Source organism: Felis catus, chromosome E2 (genome assembly GCF_018350175.1).
Source record: "Felis catus isolate Fca126 chromosome E2, F.catus_Fca126_mat1.0, whole genome shotgun sequence".
NCBI lineage: Eukaryota > Metazoa > Chordata > Mammalia > Carnivora > Felidae > Felis > Felis catus.
In genome coordinates this window covers 40,776,082-40,797,965 of record NC_058382.1, presented here as the reverse complement: position 1 = coordinate 40,797,965, position 21,884 = coordinate 40,776,082, and the positions used below count along the sequence as shown (strand labels likewise).

The window sequence follows — 21,884 nt, the reverse complement described above, 5'->3', positions numbered from 1 at the left end:
TGAGAACGAACTGTAATAAAGTGTGATAAAATCTATGAATATGGGTCATGAATGACTTCTTACAGGAGTAAAAGTTTACTTCTAGAGAAGTAGGAATTTACCTGATAGCTAAGGAGAGGAAGGGCTGAGGGCTTGGATTATGGGAACAGGGCACATTTAAGAAACTTGGATAAGTCAGTCTTGAGAGTTTTGAGATGGATGCTGTGGGACCAGTTGCAACAGTGTTGTTAGAATCCGAGGGGGAAGTTACAAAGAACTGAAGAAAGCAGAAGAGGTGAAGGTGAAGGTTTCAAGAGGTATTTAGGAGGTAGAATCCTTCACGTATTGGATAGCTTGGGAAGCAATAAATACTTCTTGAGTATTGACTGTGTCAGACACAGTAAGCGGCAGAGGTGTAATGGTGCATAAGAGAGAATCTGCCCTCAGGATATTCAGACAGTCTCTGTGTGGCTAACGGAAGAACCAGTGCAAAATAAAAATGAAACATGTCAGTGGCTTGGTGGACTGGGAGGAAAATCCAATCTGTTCATCGCAATGCCGTTGATCAAGTGGGCACCCATTTATTGCAGAACCTGGCACGTTTTCTGAGCTATTCCCTCTTAACCAAATAAACTCCTCATAAAGCAGTGTGAGAGCAGCATTAGAAGGCATTTTAAATATCCCCTATTTTAATAAAACTATTTTTATGTCTGATTATTTTTTATATTTTTTGTCCACATGTATATACATATGGATATATAACATTTGACACAGTTGCAATCATAGAGTGATCTGATTTGCTAATTTAATGTCACATCATAAACATTTTACATGCTGTTATATAATATACATAATCATTTTTAATGACTACAAAACATCTCATCCTATTGATGGACCATTATTTCCTTAATAAAATCTCACAGTTGGATTTGGTGTTTTGTGTGTATGTTTCCCTGATTAGATATAACCCTTTATTATTTCTGACAAACACCAGGCATTTTTGAATGTTGTTTGTTTGGGTTTTCTGTTGAATTAATCCCTCAGGGAGAATTCTCAGAGGTCGGATTAGTAAACTGAGGGGTATTAAGATTTTTATGGTTTATGTAGTGTGTTGCCTCATTTAGTTTTATTTCAACTACTCATCACATGGGTATAAATGTTCACAGGGGAAACTACCTTAAATCTTTTTTGGAAGGAGTCAAGGTATAAATTGTAGGTAAATGCTTAAAGGTTATTCATCCATCGGACCTGCTCCCCATTCTGACAAAACAACTGGTGTAGATGATCACTTGTCCCTGGGAGTGGGGAATCAAAAGCCAACAAGACTCAGCAGAGTCCTTTGGAGTGCTCCCCACTTAGCAGGGGCGAGAGATGAGGGACTTCAGAAAGGCAGCTGAGAAAAGTTGAGGATTTCCCAAGGCAATGAGGATTGCCAGAAGACTCGGTCAAATCTCACCCAACTAGGAAAGGGCATTCCAGACAAATGTTGGCAAGGATTTGGGGGAGTTTTGCTTGGAATCTGAAAAGATCGGTCAGACTGCAGTGTGACTCTATTGGCCTCAACGTCATCAGTGCTTTCCACTGGGAACATGGCTCAGGGCTCTGGGTCAATACCCATATGCCTAAATCAAGTTCAAAAAAGGTGTGTTCTGAGAGCATCAAGAGGCTACCCGACATTAGAAAATTTCTCCTTACCTGGCCTCAGAACTATCATATTCTAGTTTTGTTGTTGTTGTTGTTGTTGTTGTTGTTGTTATTGTTTTGTTAAAAATTGAAGAGATGTTTGAGAAATTGCAGCAATCTCATATCTGGAGCCCATAAAGAACATCCCTTTCTGCTGCTCAGTAACCCAAAGAAGGGTTACAGGGGAGCTGCTGAGTCCCAGAATGGTGCATCAGCTGTATGTGATTCTACTTCAGGAAAAAGAGTGTTCCCTGAGCCGGGTGGGCAGATGATGGGAAAACTTTGAATGTGTTTCTCCTTCCCGAAAGTGAAATCATCCTTAGTTTTGAGCTTTGTAGAATTAGGTCAGGACTAAACCCTGTGACTATGTGCCCATTCACAATAAGTGTTTGCCAGGCAGTTGACAACAGCATGGCAGGCAGATGCTAACCTTAAAAGACCCAACCTTTTCCAAACATTTGGTCGTTCAGCATCATCTGGAGTGCTAATTAGAAAGTTCTATTTCTGAGGCATCAGAACTTGTTGCTGGACCACTATTTTACTTTTCACCTTTTGCTGACTGATTCACTGTGTCTCATCTCATTCAGACCCTGGGAGTGTTTACCGTCAATTTCTCCAGAACTGCAGTCGTTCGAATACTACTTCTTAATTTTTTTTTGAATCTGTGTAAAATCTATACTGTTGATAATTTTTGCCCTTGAGGGGGCTCCTTTTAAACATATATGCATTTTTTTAACAAGGAAGTGTTATTCTCATTGGCCTATATGACTTGCCACAAATGGAAGATAACCTAGAAATGAACACAAGCAAAACAAAACGATGCTGTTGCATTCTAGCTCAACAGTTGAATCAGTGCCTCTCAAAAGGAGATTAGGAAGCATATCATATATGTTAAAAAGTAGCATATACTGAGGTATACTGATGTATCCCTGATGTTTTTAGTAATGGAAGAATTAGAAAAGGAATAATAGTATCAATAAGTAACTTAATAAGTAAGTTAATGTCATTCAACAAATCCATCCACCGAAATTACCCATAAACCACTTGAAGTCATTTTAAGGGCCAGTGTTGGTAAGGATCACAGACTTTGGGAAAGGGTCAGAAAATTAAAAATTAAGCTATCAATATGATTAACCCAGCTGTGTGTGTGTGTGTGTGTGTGTGTGTGTGTGTGTGTGTGTGTGTGCGTGCGTTTAGAGGACAACAGCCATCTAACAAGACATACTTTTGCTGAAATTCAGTGGGTATTTTTATTATGAAGATTCTTAGAACTTTACAGAATGGGCTACAATATTTGCTTTTGTAGTGTTTTAATTTCTTTCCTTAGATGATTTTGGTGAATGATTTGGACAGCCTTATTGTTGTTATGTAGAATGAAGTTCATTTTCGATGATGTGGTCCTTCTGTGTCTATTGTGCTCCTGGAATTACCCATTAAGCACATTCCAGATTTCAGCAGTTGATTTGTCTGATTTTCTGACCAAATGGCTCAGGTAATTGGATATTGAATAGACACTGATTTTTCTCCCTTTGAGGAACTATTCACTCTGCCCTGTAAAACAATCCGGTCTTTTTCCTCCATGATTCTTTCAAGGAACCGGTTGCCAATCATGTCTTCTTTCTTGCCAGCCTGTAGATTTTGAAACCAAAAGAGCATACAGCTTGAAGGTAGAGGCAGCCAATGTGCACATCGACCCAAAGTTCATCAGCAACGGGCCTTTCAAGGACACTGTGACGGTCAAGATTGCAGTGGAAGATGCTGATGAGCCCCCCATGTTCTTGGCCCCAAGTTATATCCACGAAGTCCAAGAAAATGCAGCGGCTGGCACTGTCGTTGGGAGAGTGCACGCCAAAGACCCCGATGCTGCCAACAGCCCGATAAGGTACAGACATTTATTTAAGAGCCCGGGATGAGGAATTTTAGAGGAAAGACGTTTCAGGAAAGTCCTGAGGGAAGCACATCCTTCAGTTTCAAAAAGGATCCAAGATGATCAGGTTCAATGCAGTGTAAACAAGACTACGATTTGGAAGATGTAAATTCTACTTCCCCTCTGCTACTTTTTGGATGAGTTTGTTCAAACTACATAATTTCTGTCTGCAGCAGACTTCCCAGTGTACACAGTGGTGCAATGCGTAGCAAGGCTTGTCTCGGGGAACCGTAGCGAAGTATGGATAAGGACTGTTAACTAATTATAGTCATTACAATTTATGGAACACCTTTCCATGCTCCAGTTACTCCATTCGGTATGTTAGGCAGATACTCTAATGTATCCTCTCAATTTTATTCTATAGGAATTTTCACTTAAATTGAGGGGACATGGTCAAGGCAAAGTGACTTGCCCAGAGCGACACAGCCAGTGAACAGGAGGCCAGGAGAGCAAGCTCTATCTAATGGCTACAGGGCACTTGGAAGAGATAACAGAGGGCCACACAAATTTGGGGTGCTTTTCTTATTATGATCTCTGTGACTTAGAAAAACTAGCTAGAAAAATGATTCAGAAACCTGCCTTCCCCTTTCCTCAACCTATGTTAGTGACCAGTGAGGCTGATGAAGATGATGAAGGACATGAGGAGGTGAGGAAAATTGTCAGAGAAGAAGGCTTGTCACAGATCCAGGCTATGTACGGGGCAGAAGGGCACAGCTGCCTGAAACCTGCCTAGGTGTCGGATCCTAGCAGGTGTTTATTCATCCATGGCCCCTCTGCTACTTCCTGTATTACCTGGACTTTTTCCCTGCTTCAGCCTGGTCTCCCTGCCTCCAGTTTCTCACCCACCCTTCTTTTGTTCTCTAGCCAGATTGAGCATTTAAAAAAAATACTTTATTTTCAGTTTTGAGAGAAAGAGAGGGCATGCGCATGAGCGAGGGAAGGGCACAGAGAAGGGGACAGAGGATCCGAAGTGGGCTCCCTGCGGTCAGCAGCGAGCCCATTGTGGGACTTGAACTCATGAACCGCGAGATCTTGGCCTCAGCCAAAGTCAAATGCTTACCCAAGAGAGCCACCAGGCGCCCGCAGATTGAGCATTTGTAACAGCACATCTAAATATCACATCATACTCCACACTTGAGTTATCAGTGATCAAATTGTTTCCCCCTTGCTGCTCCCATGAGAATAATCCCAACTCTCTTATTTAGTGGCAGGCTCTTCTTTGCACCCCTCCACCCCGGTGGCTGCCGTGTCCTATTCATCTCTTTCATTTTCCATCTATTCCCTCTTGGCATAAGACTCTCCATTGCAGCTGGACTGGGCCACTTCCCATTCCTGAGGCAGAACTTGCTCTTTACATGTTCCTGCTTCCCACCTTTACATGTTCTCCCTCCAGGTGGGAGCTCTGCCCCTCCTTCTTTCAAACTTGCTACACAGTACTCATTTTTCCCACTTCCACTTCAGTGTCACCTGTTCTAGAAATTCTTCTGGGACATCCTACTCATGGATCAGATGCAGTTTCCACCTCACAGTGCTCACTGTGCAAAATCACAGCGACACCTTATGCTGTGTGCTGTCCTTGGCACACTCAAAGGGGGACTGTCTGCCTGGTTCTGGGGTTGGTAAACTGTAGCCCTTAGAAAAGATCCAGCTGCCATCTGCATTTTGCAGAGGCTCTATACTGTTTTCCATAATGGCTCTGTCTTGAAGAGATATTTTCACTCCCATGTTCACTGCTGCATTATTCACAATAACCCAGACATGGAAACAACCGCAGTATTTGTCAATGCATGAATGAATAAAGAAAATTAGACTTAAAAAGAAAAGGGAATCCCATCATTTGTGATAATTTGGAGGACTTTGGAGGACATTATGCTAAAAGACATAAGTCAGACATAGAAAGTCAAACATCGCATGATATTACTTGTAAGTGGAATCTAAAAAAGTCAGACTTTGAGAAACAGAGTGTAGAATGGTGGTTTCTAAAGAGTGGGGATGGGAAAATGGGGAAATATTGGTCATACGGTACAACTCACAGTTATAAAATGAATAAGCTCCAGACATCTAATGTACAGCCTGGTGATTACAGTTAATAACGTATCCTTGAAGTTTTCTAAGAGTCCATTTTAAGTGTTCTCATCACACACGACACAAAATGGTAACCATGAGAGGTGATGAATATGTTAATTACCTTGACGATGGTAATCATTACACAAGGTACACTTATATCAAAATGCCACATTGCCCACATTACATATTATTTGTCAATCAAATCTCAGTAGAGGGAAAATAGGAAACAAATATGAACATGAAAACAATTACCACGGACAATGGAGTTTTTCTATTGACACCAAAGAAAATGCTGAAAGGGCAGGAGGAAATCCCAAATGAAAATGTTAGTTGCCTTTAAATCCTTGAATATCCCTTTTAGGAGAAAGGAAGAGAATTATCCTTTAATGAACATCTTCTCAGCCCCAGACAATGTGTTGCGCTAAGTTATTTAAACTAATCCTCAGACATCCTTTGAAGCCTTGACTACTTTAGGATGCAACAGATGGAAGTACTGAGGCTCAAAGGGATGATGTGAGTTCTTCGGTCCCACAGCCAGTGGGTACTGGAGGCTGGATTTTAGTTCAGATCTGCCTTCGGTCCATTTTGAGCTTCTTATTCTAGCCAAACAGCCACCAATGGGAAGATTTCCCAAGAAGGTTTGAGTGCGGTCTTTTCTCTATGCAGAAAGATCCATTATGTCATGACTGAGGGTCAGTGTAACAACACTTTGAAACTACTCAAAAATGTTTGCGGTGTGGGTTTTAAATGAGTTAGGCTTGGCTAGGCGCATTAGCAACGTTTTGGAAGAGCGATGACGTAAAAACGCTTGGAACAATTGCTCATTTCCTCTGTGCCTCATGTCTCCAGGATCCACATCTGCGATTGGTTATTTGGGTCATGTTTTCAATGGTGGCTGTTCTGTGCAAGTAGGCAATTTCCGTGTCTATAATTATCCAAAGATGCTCAGTACGGCCCTTGAACCAACCCCCCACCTTACCCGCTCAGTCCCTGTTCTTCAAAGAATTTATAGAACATTCAAAGCTTTTTATGCACTATGCACACTACCTATTTTCCTGATTGTTTATCTTCACCTGTATGGGAACTTGTGTCCTTGGACTTGTGGGTAGGACACTATAGTGTCCAACAGACTCTTAGCTGCATGGAAATTTTGCAGATCTGGCTTTGCAGACTCTGTAGCATTAGACAACTTTTCTTCACTGCTGCCTTTTTGAGACAGTCTCTCTTCTCACCTTCCTTGGCAGTAGTCTGTTCCTGCCTCCGACAGCACCACCCTGGGGTCTTCACTGATGTTTGATCCCTGTCCAGGTAGTGGGAGCTCCCTGAGATGCCTGCTTTTGACCTGAATCTTTCTCTCTCTGTCCTCTCATCAAGAGCATTCCTACCCAGGCATGGCTGAATTGAGTTAAGGCTCCAGATTCTCTGCCTTAGGGCTGATCTTTCTCCCTGATTCTGCTCTGCACCTATTCTGCTCTCTGCTGTGACTTTTCACACACTTGCTTTTTCCTTCCCTGGCTCGCTCATTTATTTAAACTTATTTTTGAGCTCATACTTATTGTGACATACTTAAAGTCTGACACCACCTTGATTCTGTGAAACTTGAGGGAGAGCTGACTTGTTACTCTCCTAACATGGCAACGTATCTCTGGTGGAATTCTAATCTCTCTCCTTTCTGCTAAGCTGACTTTTTGTGTTTCTCAATGTCTCCCTCTCTCTGACATGACATTCAAGCTAGAAACTCTCTGGGACTCTCCCAGCCTTCCAAGTATCAGCTGAGTCCTAATGGTGCTATCTTCATCACACAATCTTGTGTTCCCTCTCACTCCTATACCAGTGCCTGTGTCCCCAACACCTCATTCAGATGCTAAGTCTCTCTGCACTTCCTCCATTCTCTCTTGCTCAGACCATCTTGCCCACCCTACCTTATTAATCACCCTGACAGCCTGATTCCATGCATTGTTCCTCTGATCAAAAGCCCTCTATGATTCTTCACTGGCTATAGGATAAAGGTCATATTCTGTAGACTGACACTGAAGAACTTCCATGATCTGTCCACAGTGTGTGACAGCAACAACAAAAGAAGAGCAGGGGCGCCTGGGTAGCTCAGTCGGTTAAACTTCCAACTTGGTTTGAGCTCAGGTCACGATCTCACAGTTTGTGAGTTTGATCCCCTCATTGGGCTCTGCGCTGACAGCACAGAGCCCGCTTGGGACTCTCTCTCTCCTTCTCTCTCTGCCCCTCCCCCACTAGTTCCTCTCTCTCTCTCAAAGAAACTTAAAAAAAAAAAGAAAAGCAACTATTATTTGTTGTACTGCTTACAGTATGCAAGGCACTAGGTTATATATCTTAACATCTATAATTTCATGGAATTCTTACAGACAAGCTAAAACTTAGGTACTGTTAATAATCCAGTTTAAAAGATAAGTAAGCAAAGATTCATAGGACCTAAGGACTTTTCCAGTATCACCAAGCTTAGATGTACTGGAGCATGAACTTGAATCTAGGACTTTATAAAACCAAAATTCATGCCCTTCACTTCTAGAGAATAATGCTTTGAATTGTTAATTATCTTTCTCCCAGTTACTGTGTCTTGTCATGTCCACTAGATAGTAAACTCCCTGGTGGCAGGGGAAAAAGTCTATTATTTTTGCCTCCTTTTCACAGAAGGCTACCCGCTGAAGGCTCTGTTACTGAGCCTCTCCTGACATTTGCGAGGCATGTGTTCCTGGTTTCTCTTCAGCTTCCTCCCTGGGGAAGGGGACTCATCATTCCATTCCCATACGGAGCTTCACAGTCTAATGACATCACGGACGAACTCGTGTCTTTTATACCGTGAAGTGCTGCTCCATGAGTGGAACCCTCTTTCTTGGAAGCAACATTATCTAGAATTGGAAGATTTGAGTTCTCATGTTGGCTCCCCCAGAAACGAGATAATAGGCCATTTGGAAATCCCATCATTTGTAAATGGAAGAGATTAAACTCTGACATCCATGGTCTTTGCCACCTTTAATATATCTTGACTTTTATGACCTTCGATGAATACCTTCAGACATATATATTCTGTAAACTTTAGGAAACTGCAGCTAAGCCCTCCAACAGAAGGAAGCCACCCAATTATGAACCCAGTATGCTACCCGACTTAATATAACCACCTTTGCTCCTCATTTTGGAGACAGTGTGGTGGAGTGAAAAGGAAAGGGGCTTTGGTGTTGAACAGACATATTAAAGCCAGCACTTTGGTATTTACAACTCTGGGTATCCCGGACAAGCTATTTTACCTCACTACACCTCAATAAAGGTCATTCTTCTTGCTCCATCTCCCTCCTCACTGGGCCATAAACATGGTCCAGTAATATTCTGGAAATTATTTTCTCTTTTCTTAGAAAAACAAACAAGCTTTCTAAGTGGACAGGAGTAGTTAAAAACCTTCCGGCTAGGCTATTAGGCACAGCCCATCATAAAAGTATGAGGAGAACACTCTACAGATGAATGACCAAGACTGCTTTGCATATTTCATCATGGAATTCAGACCCAGGCTACCTGAGAACCCCTAAAACCAAATAAATAAACTAAATAAATTCACTCAAACTAGAGTTAGCATTTTTCTTTAAATAAGGAGAAAACTGATTTTTTAGTACCATAAATGCTCCTTTATGATAAATTTAGGTAAACTTGAAACTATTTAATATTTTGTATGCAAAAATCTGGCAACAGTTTGATGCATTTATGACTTTCTGAGTAGTTTGGGCAATCCCACTTCCCAAATGCAGTTTCATAAATATTCAGAGGGTGGGGGATTGTAGTAAATACGAAGAAATATGCAACATGTCATTACGTTTCTCAATCAAATATGCTAAACAGCTCTTTCATTCATTGTACTGAATAAAGAAGCCCAATGCAGCAGAATGATTTCTATAAAAGATTCATGTATGAAGTTTAAAAAGTAAATTTGATTAAAAAGGAAACCTAGTTGAAGCAATCCATTGAAAAAGTTATTTTAAATATAGCATGGAGAAAATATTCAAATATTAAGCTGCTCAGAATGTCTCCGTCTAATTGCCTTATTTGCATTCCGCTTAGGTATTCCATCGATCGTCATACTGACCTCGACAGGTTTTTCACTATTAATCCAGAGGATGGTTTTATTAAAACCACAAAACCTTTGGACAGAGAGGAAACTGCCTGGCTCAACATATCTGTTTTTGCAGCAGAAATCCGTAAGTATTCTCCTAAGGGTTTTGATTCTACTTTACCAAATTTTATTCCATCAGACTCTATATATATTCTGGAAAATGACAGACAGCTGAGATAGAATACATTTTTTAGTCTTAAGCATATTTTCCAGTGTTTAAAATTTATTCTTGGTCATGTATCGAAGAGGACATATAAACACGTAGAGATATTTTCATTTTCTCTGGCAGAACTGGGTATAGATTTGGCAAGTGGGATCTTGACACTATAGCCATCACTGCGGGACTCCCCACTTTAGGCTGCCACTCAGTATTGTTTAAATCCTTAGAGCCTAGATTTGTGGATGCTTGTGTACCTATAGACCAGTGGTTCTCAAACTTGATCACACATTGGAATATCCTGGAGGGCTTGTATTTACTGTCTGAATTCTCTTCTTTCAGACAACCGGCATCAGGAAGCCAAAGTGCCAGTGGCCATTAGGGTCCTTGATGTCAACGATAATGCTCCCAAGTTTGCCGCCCCTTATGAAGGCTTCATCTGTGAGAGTGATCAGACCAAGCCACTTTCTAACCAGGTAATGATGCCTTCCCTTTTTCTGGCTTTGTACAAGCAATTTGGAAACAGAGTTTGATCTTGAGAGCTTCACCTGGAGATACCTGCCGCTGCCCAAGAGGTCTTCAGAGCCCTAGTTTAAGCTCTGTAGCTGTGCTCTTGTTAAACCCAGGCTTCTCAGCCAGCTAGGAATTTTTGAATAAATGATGTGCCAATGTCAGCATGATTTATTTATGGGCCACCTTTCTCTTTCAGCCAATTGTTACAATTAGTGCAGATGACAAGGATGACACAGCCAATGGACCAAGATTTATCTTCAGTCTACCCCCTGAAATCATTCACAATCCAAATTTCACAGTCAGAGACAACAGAGGTTCGTACTAAAGTTCCTATGCATTCAGAGAAGTAGAAATGGAGAATGAATGGCTTTTATATTGCAGAACACAAGTGTTTTCCCTAATCTTAATAATGGCTGTCTGTTGAAGAACAAACAAGAAGTAATAATGCCACCTTTATTTTGAGACGTGTGGGCTCATTTGGTGCATATGAATAAGTGAGTGTAATTTTATTTTACTTTTTTATTGGCTTTGATATTCAAGAAGCAGTGGGGAAACCAAGTGGGGAAGCTTACAGGGTCAATATGCAAACAACCTCATTTATCTTTTTTAAGAGGTTGATAAACCCTTGGGGGGAGCATGGCTTTATGAATATTGATATCAAATAAAGCATTATAAGAGATTAGTTCAACTTTGTAAAGCAATGTAATCTTTCAGTTGGCCTTCCCTCCCAAGCATAGTTTTAATGCAGTATGGTTGGGTTCATAGCTTGTTACCTAAAGATGGTTGCAGAATTATTGCCTGAAGGGCATGAACAGAGCATTGTTTGGCCACTGTAGACATGGTGAAATTCAATATCATGCCTGCTTCTCATTTCATCAAAGAGGTTCTAGACTTACAAATTATTTGAAGTAGCTGTTCTTCCATATAGGCCCAAACTGTTACAGTCCCTTGATAAAGTTGGTACCAAGCCAGGATCAGAAAGTAAGTTTCTTGACTTCTGGGCAGGCTATGTTGGTCTACAGCTGTCCCTAGAAACCCGTGACAATGCAGTTGGTAGAAGCAAGAAGACAAATGCCATCGTTCGACATAGGACTAGAAGGTAGTCCTCCTGAGCACACATGCTTTCCTTAGCCACACAGTACCAGGTTATAGATTGACTGCTTTCCCAGTGACTGAGATCAGGCGTATAGGAGCTTACATTAACCTAATAAGTATTTTTGCTTTCCCCATCTCTGTTATCACTCATCAGAATCATAAATACCAAACCAGGTTTGGTAGCTGTGTTCCAAACAACATGCCAAGACCCTTCCCACACTCCATCCATTTCTTTCCCTCAACACGCCATAGGTAAATGTCATTATTATCATTCCCATTTGAAGATGAAGAAAATGAGGCACATAACCATCAAGTAACTTGTTCAAAGTCAATGAGCCACATAGGAATTAGACCTAGGTTTTAAACCCAGGTTTTCAGAGGCAAGACGTTACAACCCTAAGCACTGTCCCTACTGGGTTGATTATTAGAGGAAAGAAGTTCCCCATCCTGCTTGGAGTTGAGGGGATATGATCTAGCATACTGCATTTTTATTTCTGGAACTGATTTGAGCATTTAATTATGGCCTTGTAAAATCAAGCACATATCAAAAGGGACTGTGGGATAAAATGTCCTAGGTGCTGACAGATTTTCTCTCCTGATGCTTTGCTTTCTGCAGTGGACATGCTCTTGAGAGCCTGGGTGTGAAGAAAGTAATACGACAGACCTGTGTTTTAAAGGAACCCTATGAAACAACCTGTCACTAAATGATTCCTATAATTTCAAAATAGAAATGGTACTTGGAATGCTTTAATTTTATATTTCATCTAAGAGTTTTCTTTTACTTGTTAGCTTTGGTTTATGGGCACATGTGAGTGCCTTAAGCCCCTTTGAGAGTTAAGTCTGCAGGCCACTGAGATAGAGGAGTAGTTCTTGACTGGGAGCTCACGTACCTCCAGGGGTACATGTGTATAATCTAAGAATTTCCTTTTGTAAATATGCATTCCTCCAAAGAAGGAAGACCTCACATGTAGTGGGCATTCAAGAAATGCTTACTCAGCCGAACTGAACAAGGTAGCACACATAGTGTTCCCATAACACTTTCTAAGATATGGGTATACTTCATTTGAGTTTATGGGAATCCCTGCTTCCACTCTTGGATTTCTCCTAATTCCCAAACTATTTTGTGATAGGTTGATTGCCACACTGCCACGAGCCTAGGCTTTTGTCAGTGTTGTGGTGAAGGAGATACTTATAAAACATTTCAGCATACATTTAGTTTTATGAAAAGTGAGGTGATCGACTCAGTTGTTTGGAAAACTCCACTGTTCTAACATGTGTCTTATGCCATCCCCCTCTTATGATCTGTTTACTCAAATATTTGTGGGCATACTTTTATCTGTGTTTTCTTATAATCCCCAACTAACATTTGAAGCCTAACTCCTGGATGGATGCCCAGCAACATCCCTGTATGGTTGGACACCTCCTGACCCAGCAGGTGTTTCTAGGCTTTTCTCACTGTGCCAACGTCACCTCCATCACCTGCCTTGTCTTCTTTCTCTTTTATGTGTGTGGTAATATTTAGTTGCTGTTAACCCTCTGAAAACATGATACCAAGATGGAGTGTTCTCTAGGGAGTTGTAAGTATTTTACTTTGTCACAGTACTTCAGGAATGCCATCGGTATTTTCAAAAAGATGAGCCAGCCCAGTACACAGTCTGTTTCCTCTGCCCTTTCCTGTAAAAAAACTAATACTATGCAGAGCTACCACTTTTGAGTGAATTGCTACTTTTTAAGAAAAATGACTTTATTAACTATGGCAAACACTTAATGAAAACTCCTATGTTTAGAGCTATTACAAAACCTTAAAGCAAATACAGTCCTATAATTATCATTTAATAGAGTCTCTTTGCTAGCTCCTAAAAGTAATTACATATTGAAGTAATCCAAAAGGAGTAATCACATTCCACATCCTATTAATAGCCTACTGAGTTACCAAATTTCTCGGCTGAAACTGTTTTCCATAGAAAACATGAGATAATGGTTTAGATCACGCTGAGTAAAAGCATCAGGTTTCTTTCTCCTTGAGTGTTTGCTTCCATTATGCCATGTAAATAATCAGGATTGTGTTTGCCTAAACTGGCATAAGCATTACACATCTTTAGAAATAGGAGAAGAGAAGCCATCTTAATACACCCAAGCCTTTTATTTCATTTTCCCTTACTCCAGTCTGTAGCCAAGCTTCACAGGTGACTCAGCAGGCAGCCGGAGAGTACAACACTGGATGACTCTTCAACATTTAAGTCCATCTTGGGCTGTTAATTTCAAAAACGGTGCTGTTTGGCCAGATGGAGGCTGATCTGCCCACAGTTTTGAGATGCATTTGCTTTGAAAATATCAGACTTATGGCTTCTCTTAAAACACAAGAAATGTGTAATGAATGAGAATAGTGCAAAGAAAAAAATACTGAGAATAACCCTTCCCATCTATCTAGCTCTTCGTTAATTTATACAACTTTGTCATGGCCATTATTAAACTGAATTCCTCAAACAGCCCCACAAGGTTACTCAAGAGTATTTTTATCCCCATTTTCTAGATAAGGAAGGAGAATGAGACATGAGGAGCTTCAGATATTTTCCCAAGGCACATTAGTGCAACAGCGAACAAGTTTGGGTATTTGAAGGGCTCATCAAGTGTACACACTATACTATGAGTAGAAAGCTTATGTCTTTTCTAGTTAATTCTTTAAAAAAAGTCTTTGTTTACCCTATAGTCAAATAATCACAGTCTTCAGAAGAAGAAAAATCTGGAATTCAATTGATCAATCTAAAGTTCCAGGGGAAATTGTGAACAGGGGAAAAACTGTACTTCATGTTCAATTTAAATTATAGCCATAATAATTTCTAGTAAAATATATTTGCAAGAATTTTATAATTTCCTTCTACTATATAATTAACACATGTTCTTTGCAATAAAGTTAGAAAATACAAACAAGCAGGAATATTACTATAAATAATAAAAGAACTTGATACTATATTATATAGAAATAATCACTACTATTTTTTGTATCTGTCCAGACATATATAATATATATATATACACACATATATATAATTTATATAAATATAAATTATATATAAATATGTTATATGTATATAACATATATAATATATATAAATATACTATATATATATGGTATAATACATATGTGGTACACAAACACACACACACACACACACACACACACACACACACACACACAATCAGCATCAATACGCTTATGTCAACATTTTCTTCTAAATGTCTCCCTAACTTCCACTAAAAAGATGTCTGATCTCAGTTAACCATTGTGTAAGTACATTGTTTTCACACACCTTTGCCAAATATCTAATTACTATTTTAGGATAAGTTTCTAGAGTGGAATTATTGGGTCAAAAGCTTTTGGTATTTAATTGACAAACTACTCATCAGACATATGTATACTAACAGAAATACTTATAATACCATTAGCAAAATAGGTATTCCACACATGTAAGCCAACTCTAGATTTTATTACTTTTTCAAATCATTGGCAATTTGGTAAGTGAAATACAATCACATTTTAAAATTTCAATGCCTTTGATTACTAGTAAACCTAGGATTTTTTAAATAAGCATTGATCATTTATTTCCTTTTTCTTTTGTAAATGTGCTTTTCCCATTTAAAAAAAAAAATAATGTTTATTTATTTTTGAGAGAGAGAGAGAGAGAGAGCATGAGCAGGGCAGGGCAGGGGTAGAGAGAGAGAGACACAACACACAGAATCCAAAGCAGGCTCCAGGCTCTGAACTGTCAGCACAGAGCCTGACGCAGGGCTCAAACTCACTGGCTGTGAGATCATGACTTGAGCCAAAGTTGGACGTTTAACCAACTGAGTCACCCAGGCACCCCATGTACATTTTTGTGAATTATATATTCACCTATTTACAGTTGATTTGTAAAGTGTCTTCATCTTTTAATGTTAATGACCTTGGACCTAGCATACCTACTACATAGATTTTCCCAGTGTTTCATTGTCCTTTCGATTCTGATTGTGCTATGTTTGTAATTAGACGTTGCACTTCTTATACCAGGTTTTCTCTGCTTAATATTATCTTTAGCAATGCTCTCGTTATCCAAAATTGATGTCAGTATTCACCTATATTTTCCTTCTTGTACATCTTACTTCCCATTTCCACCATTTATCCATGTGAAATACATATATAACCTCAATTGGTTGGACATTTCCTAAATGTCATTTAAGAAATGGTCAGTCTTTTCCGCCTGCTTTGACATACCATCTTTATTATCATCTATGTTACATAATCCAGTTGACCCTCGAACAACATGGGTTTGAAAGACACGGGTCCACTTACACATGGATTTTCTTTCTAGATAAATACAGTACAGTACTGTAAATGTATTTTTTCTTCTTCATGATTTTCTCAGTAACATTGTCTTTTCTCCACCTTACTTTACTGTAGGAATACAATATATAATATAATATACAAAATATGTGTTACTCGACTGTTGATATTACCAGTAAGGCTTCTGGTCAATAGTAGGCTATAAGTAGTTAGGTTATGGGGAAGTCGAAAGTTATAAGTGGATTTTCGATCGCGTGGGGGGTCAGTGCCCCTATCTCCATGTTGTTCAAGGGTCAACTTGTATTAGATTTTTTTAGACCTTAAATTCTTACCATTCTATTTACTCTAGTGCTGGTATTATAATTTTCTTTACTATTGCATACACATCTATGTGAAAATCTGACATATGTTTCTCCAAATTATTTTCATTTTATTACTATTAGTACTCTTAACTTTTGGTTTCTTTGTTCCTCCAGATAATCTTTATAATTATTTTTCAGGTGCCTGAGAAGTATTTTTGTGCATTTTATTGAGTTTACCTTAAATTTATGGATTCACTTAAGAACTAAAAGTTTTAAAATATTCTTTCCATCCAGAAGCATGATTTGACTTTCCAATGAATCAGTTCTCTTTGTATTGCTATCAGGAATGTTTTGTAGCCGTCTTCTGTGTATTTCTTATTAAGCTTATGGCTAGATACTTTATATTTTGGATGTTGTTGTGAAGTGGATTTTTAAGTTGTTTTCTAAGTGAATATTTTTAGTATAAACTATAGCCATTTTAATGAACTTTTTATTATTTGGACATTGTTCTTAGGTGATAAAACTTCTCAGCTGATTTGCCTGGATTTTCTAAAGAGACAACTACATAAAAATTAAATAATGCAATTTGTTTTGTCTTCTTTTAAGATTTGGTGGGGTTTTTTTGGTCTATTTGGTCTTTTAAAATGTGTTAAATAACAGCAATGATAACAGGCATTCTTGCTTTACTTGTTACTTAAGAGTTTTTAGAGTTTCACCAATAAGCATAATATTGGTAGTAATATTAAAATTAATATTTGTGTTGTTGGGTGTGTGTGTGTTTTAGGAAATTTCCTTTGCATTATTATTTTATTTAGAAAAAGTGGATATTCAATTTTTATCATAATTTTTGGATTCTAACCAGAGAAGAGTATGATTTTGTCCTTTGACCTAATGATTTGTTAAAGGAATTAAATTGAAATATCCTAATATTGAACCTCATATTTTTAATTTCCAAACCTTCTGTTCCAAACAGTGATCATGTGATAAAATACAGAGGAAAGAGGAAGGGTTAGCAATTAAATGCTTGGCTTTACGCTTTATTGCTGGAATGGGAACAGTCTTAACATGAATCCCTGAATATTTGCCATACGATTAATCCTATTACTGTTTTATTTTTACAAACTGTCAATTATTACATCACCCCTAATTCCTAGGAATTAGTGTTTTGAGAGGGGACAGCAGTGAAATACCAAAAGGTGGGCACAGTTGGAACACATCTCAGGCTCCAAGAACCCCAGGGTTGCATGCTATCCAGTAGGCCAGCTCAACTAAAGTTGGAGGCCTATGAGATCATCGGGTTATTTAGCTATTGAAACATCTCTTAGTCATTTGAGCAACCGAGGACAGTTTTAGGACCTTGCAATAAGTTCCTATTTTAACACCAACAAAAATACTCAGGATTTTCAAGTCAACAAATGAAAAAAGCAGCCCTTTTGACATTATGAAGCACCTTCCCTATTTCATTTGAACTTCTTCAGCCTTTTAATGTTTCTTCCATATTTCAAGTCAGTGTGACTTCCAACAAAAATGAGGTAATTTAAGGGGCGCCTGGGTGGCTCAGTTCGTTGAGTGTCTGACCATTGATTTCAGCTCAGGTCATGATCTCAGGGTCATGAAATGGAGCCCTACATATCGGGCTCTGCACTGAGCATGGAGCCTGCATGAGATTCTCTCTCTCTCTCTCTCTCTCTCTCTCTCTCTCTCTCTCTCCCTCTGCCCCTCTCTTCCACTCCAACTCTCTCTTTAAAATAAAATAGAAAAAAATTGTAATTAAAGAAAAACAAACGAGGTAATTTCATAGTTCCCCAATTACAATCTCCTTCCATCTTCCACAATCACAAGAAAATGAGCTTCTCTGCCTGGAATGTACACACCTCCTACCTATTCCTCCTCTTTCAGGTGTCCCCATAAATAAAGTCACTGAGGCGAAGCTTTGCCAGATATCCCCAGCCTATCTTGGGTGCTTCCTCCTCTGTCCTCCAGGAACACTGCAGTAGTTTTTCATATTTTCCTTATCATGCATTCTAAACATTCATTTCCCCATCTTCTCCCACTAGAACATGAGCTCTGTGGGGACAGCATCCCAGCACTTAAGAACAGTGGGTTGACCAAATGCAAGGATTAAAATGAAAGAGTGGCTTGGGAAACATGTGACGTGCTCACAAATTTCAGGGATCTGTTATTATTAGGGGAAAATAATTATGTTATAACATAAGCATCAGGCTAAAAAAGACACTCACCTTTTAATGCCAAATGCTCTGAGGAGTCAGTACCACATAGCGTACCTCTTCTTTCCACAAAGTTATATTGGACATCCAGAGTTTGGATACAGGAAGAGATGACATTGAAATGTGCTTATTTTGCAGGAATATTATCTAAGATGGGCCAAGTTGCAGATCAAATGAGCTCTGATACCTGATGCATTCAGAGTGAAGTCTGATCTGCTAAAAAATGCAAAAAAGACCAAAAAACAAAAGAAAACAGAAAGGGTACATGAGAAGCAGTTTTGGCTGAATAAATCGGGATAGCCAAGACAGATTCACCCCGATTAGACCAACTGGCAAACATCTTTTTTTTTCCCTCCCCCACCAGCACTTTTTTTTTTTTTGTCTAAGCTTAGAAAATTTCTTTTTTTTTATGAGTAGCATCAGACAGCATCCAAATAGGCTCTGGTTTTTTACTTTCATCATTTAAAGATAGCCAAATAGATTTCTATGGAACTTTTTTCCCTCATAATTGCTTCAATATGGAAGATGCTCTATTGGCAGATCAAAATGGCAGATGTCTTTTAATGCTCTGCCATTTTCTCTGTGTAAATAATTATGTTCCTTTTCCGCCTGAATTTCATTGCAGCAGTTTGTCCATTACAACGCAGCTTATCTGGGAATTCGCTCCTTCCCCAGCCCAACACAAAAAGATAGGTCATTTTGGTGGAACAGACACATTATTCTTTCAGGGTTTCCTCTGGTCACTGACTTAAATAACTCCTGGGATTTCTCAACTCACTAAGGGACCCAAAATGTTTATATCCCACTGAATTCTGTGGTAGTTTTCCTTGTCTTAAATCAAGAAACACTTAGGCAATATGTTTCTTTTTCCCTCCCAAGAAGAGAATTCTCCTCACACAAAAATGGAGGGAGAGTTAATTTCAAAGGAAGTGGTCAATTATAACAATGAAAAATCTATTAATACCAGCCAACAGTGCACACTTAGATGTCTGATACACACACGCATTTAGATATCTCTACAATGTTATTTATTGTATTTCATATTTTGCCAGTCCCTCGGTATCAAAGGTGTTAATTAAAAAATCATGATGATATCCTCCTAGAGTGTAGCTCTTTAATTCATTTGGAAGACATTACAGCCATCAGAGTCTTGGGTCAAACAATCTTCTTCATTAACATGCATACACAAGCTATTAAGGTCATCTTTGAGTGTAAGTAAAGTCAAAAATATAAGTGCTCCAAACTTTAAAAGTATTATTTAAATTTTCTATTATTTCATTCCCTCAGATGGAAGATGGCAAATATATGGCATCAAAAATTTCAGTTAAGGTCGGGGCGCCTGGGTGGCGCAGTCGGTTAAGCGTCCGACTTCAGCCAGGTCACCCAGGTCACGGTCTCGCGGTCTGGGAGTTCGAGCCCCGCGTCAGGCTCTGGGCTGATGGCTCAGAGCCTGGAGCCTGTTTCCGATTCTGTGTCTCCCTCTCTCTCTGCCCCTCCCCCGTTCAAGCTCTGTCTCTCTCTGTCCCAAAAATAAATAAACGTTAAAAAATTTCAGTTAAGGTTTGAAAAATCACAAATCTAAATGAGTATAAAAAACCTAAATAAGTGGGGGTTCCTGAATGCCTTAGTTGGTAGAGCAGGTGACTCTTGACCTTGGGGTTGTAAGTTCAAGCCCCACACTGGGACTAGAGTTTATTTAATAAAAAAAAAAATTGTAATCTAAATAATTAAACTTTCCAGCGATGTCTTTTGTAGAATATATTCCTCTAAAAGTATTAAAGCTTAAAGCTCCATTAAGACTTCTGAGACACATACTGTATTTATATAGATATAGATATATACACATATACTTCACATACATACCTATATATTTTTTTTCAATTATCCTGATAGAACTATGGCCACATTTCTAGGGAAAGTGGAGAGGGCCCAGAGGATTATTCTGCTAGCGACTGCATAACTGTCTTCAAGTGTGTCAGAACTTTTTAAGTGGTAGATGGATCTACTTTGTCTCAGGTTTGAGCAAAGGTAGAGACGGTAGTTTGGGTCAGAAGTGAACAAAGTAAGAGCAAGGTTTGGCTTCAATCCTCTAGATGCTTAATAGTCTCCAGAGAGGCCTTCATCTGATCAAGGTGAACAATGACAGAAGGACAGAAGAAACAGAGTGGCCAAGAAAGGGCATCTTAAGAGCTTTAGGGAAGCTGCTGAGGTGACTGATTCTCTCACCTGAGCTCAAGCCTTTCTCCTGACATCATGGTGAGACCATGGTGTACTAATTCTGTGCTGCAGATGCTTTTCTTTTTCAAGTTTTTAAACATACAGAGTCTATGCCTTATGCTGTCCATTTGCTCAGCTCTCAGTGTTTTTTGTTTTTTTGTTTTTTGTTTTTTGGCTAATACAAGATTACACCGAGTGTGATCTATCGATCGAGGGCTGGTTACCCATCATAGTTTCCCCTTTTAATGTCAGTTGTATGTATCCCTCCAATGGGCTACATCATCATCATAACCCTTATGTTTGCATCCCAAACTGGTACCATGGAGACAATCATTATCAGGTCCCTTTACATTTTGTTAGTGTAATGACAAAGTGTGCAGGTAAAAACAGCATGTAATTAGGAGTCCAGGTTGTAGACATAAAAATTTGAAATCTGAATTTATTTTCCATTAATGGAAACACTACATTTTGTGCATGACATATGCTAGTAATTAATGACCCTATTTGCAAGGTTTTGCCTAAGTAGGGGGAAAATGAAACTGGTTACGTGTCTGTGGCCAGGAATGAGAACCCTGGGTGTCAGGATGAAAAAGTGAAGTGCTTGAAAAACATTTTCTTACTGTGGGAAATATGTTGCCCAGGATTCAGGAGCGTGAACTATTTTCTTACCTCTGGATGATGAGCTCTTCTGTGTAGACCCTTGCGTTCCAAGCTGCAATGACATTTCCAGGAATTCACTTGCCTCTCTCTGCCAATAAGTTTCTCTTCCTCATTAGTTTATTGCTCAAAGAGGATCGCTTCCAGGAAAGAATTAATATTTACTGAGCATCTCCAACAGTCTGTCGCTGTGCTAAGTACCTTTATGAATGGAATCGTTTTAACATTTAAAATTATTAGTTTCCTGGGTGAGAATATAGAAACTCAGGACATTTACTTACTACAGTTGAAGTCAGGCAATTAATATGTAAACGATTCAAGATTCAAAACCAGGCCTGTTTGACCCCAACTACTGAGAGATTTGCTCTTTGGAAGCTTTATAAAGGAAAAGGATCTGAGAAATCTCTTGATGGAAATTTAAACATTGGTAACATTTGCCTTTTTCTGCCTCATCTTATTAGCCATGGAGCCAATTCGACACTTCCCTGAAAAAAAAAAGGCTCATGGAGCCTCTTTTATCCATGAGGCACCCATAAACCTTAGGAATGTGTATATCCAAAGTGAGGGGACCCTCTCAAAAATACATAAGCAGTGACTGCCAATGAA

At 39.1% G+C, this 21,884-nt stretch overlaps 1 protein-coding gene across 2 annotated transcripts in view; it reads left to right on the top strand.

The window, feature by feature from the left end:
- LOC101095064 (cadherin-11) overlaps positions 1–21,884 on the top strand; it is a 151,778-nt gene that overhangs the window by 121,779 nt on the left and 8,115 nt on the right. For both annotated transcript variants that reach the window (XM_023245550.2, XM_023245551.2), the window contains 4 exons: positions 3,291–3,544; positions 9,737–9,873; positions 10,288–10,421; positions 10,655–10,772. In XM_023245550.2, the coding sequence (XP_023101318.2) occupies positions 3,291–3,544; positions 9,737–9,873; positions 10,288–10,421; positions 10,655–10,772 (643 nt within the window). The remainder of the gene's footprint in view (positions 1–3,290; positions 3,545–9,736; positions 9,874–10,287; positions 10,422–10,654; positions 10,773–21,884) is intronic.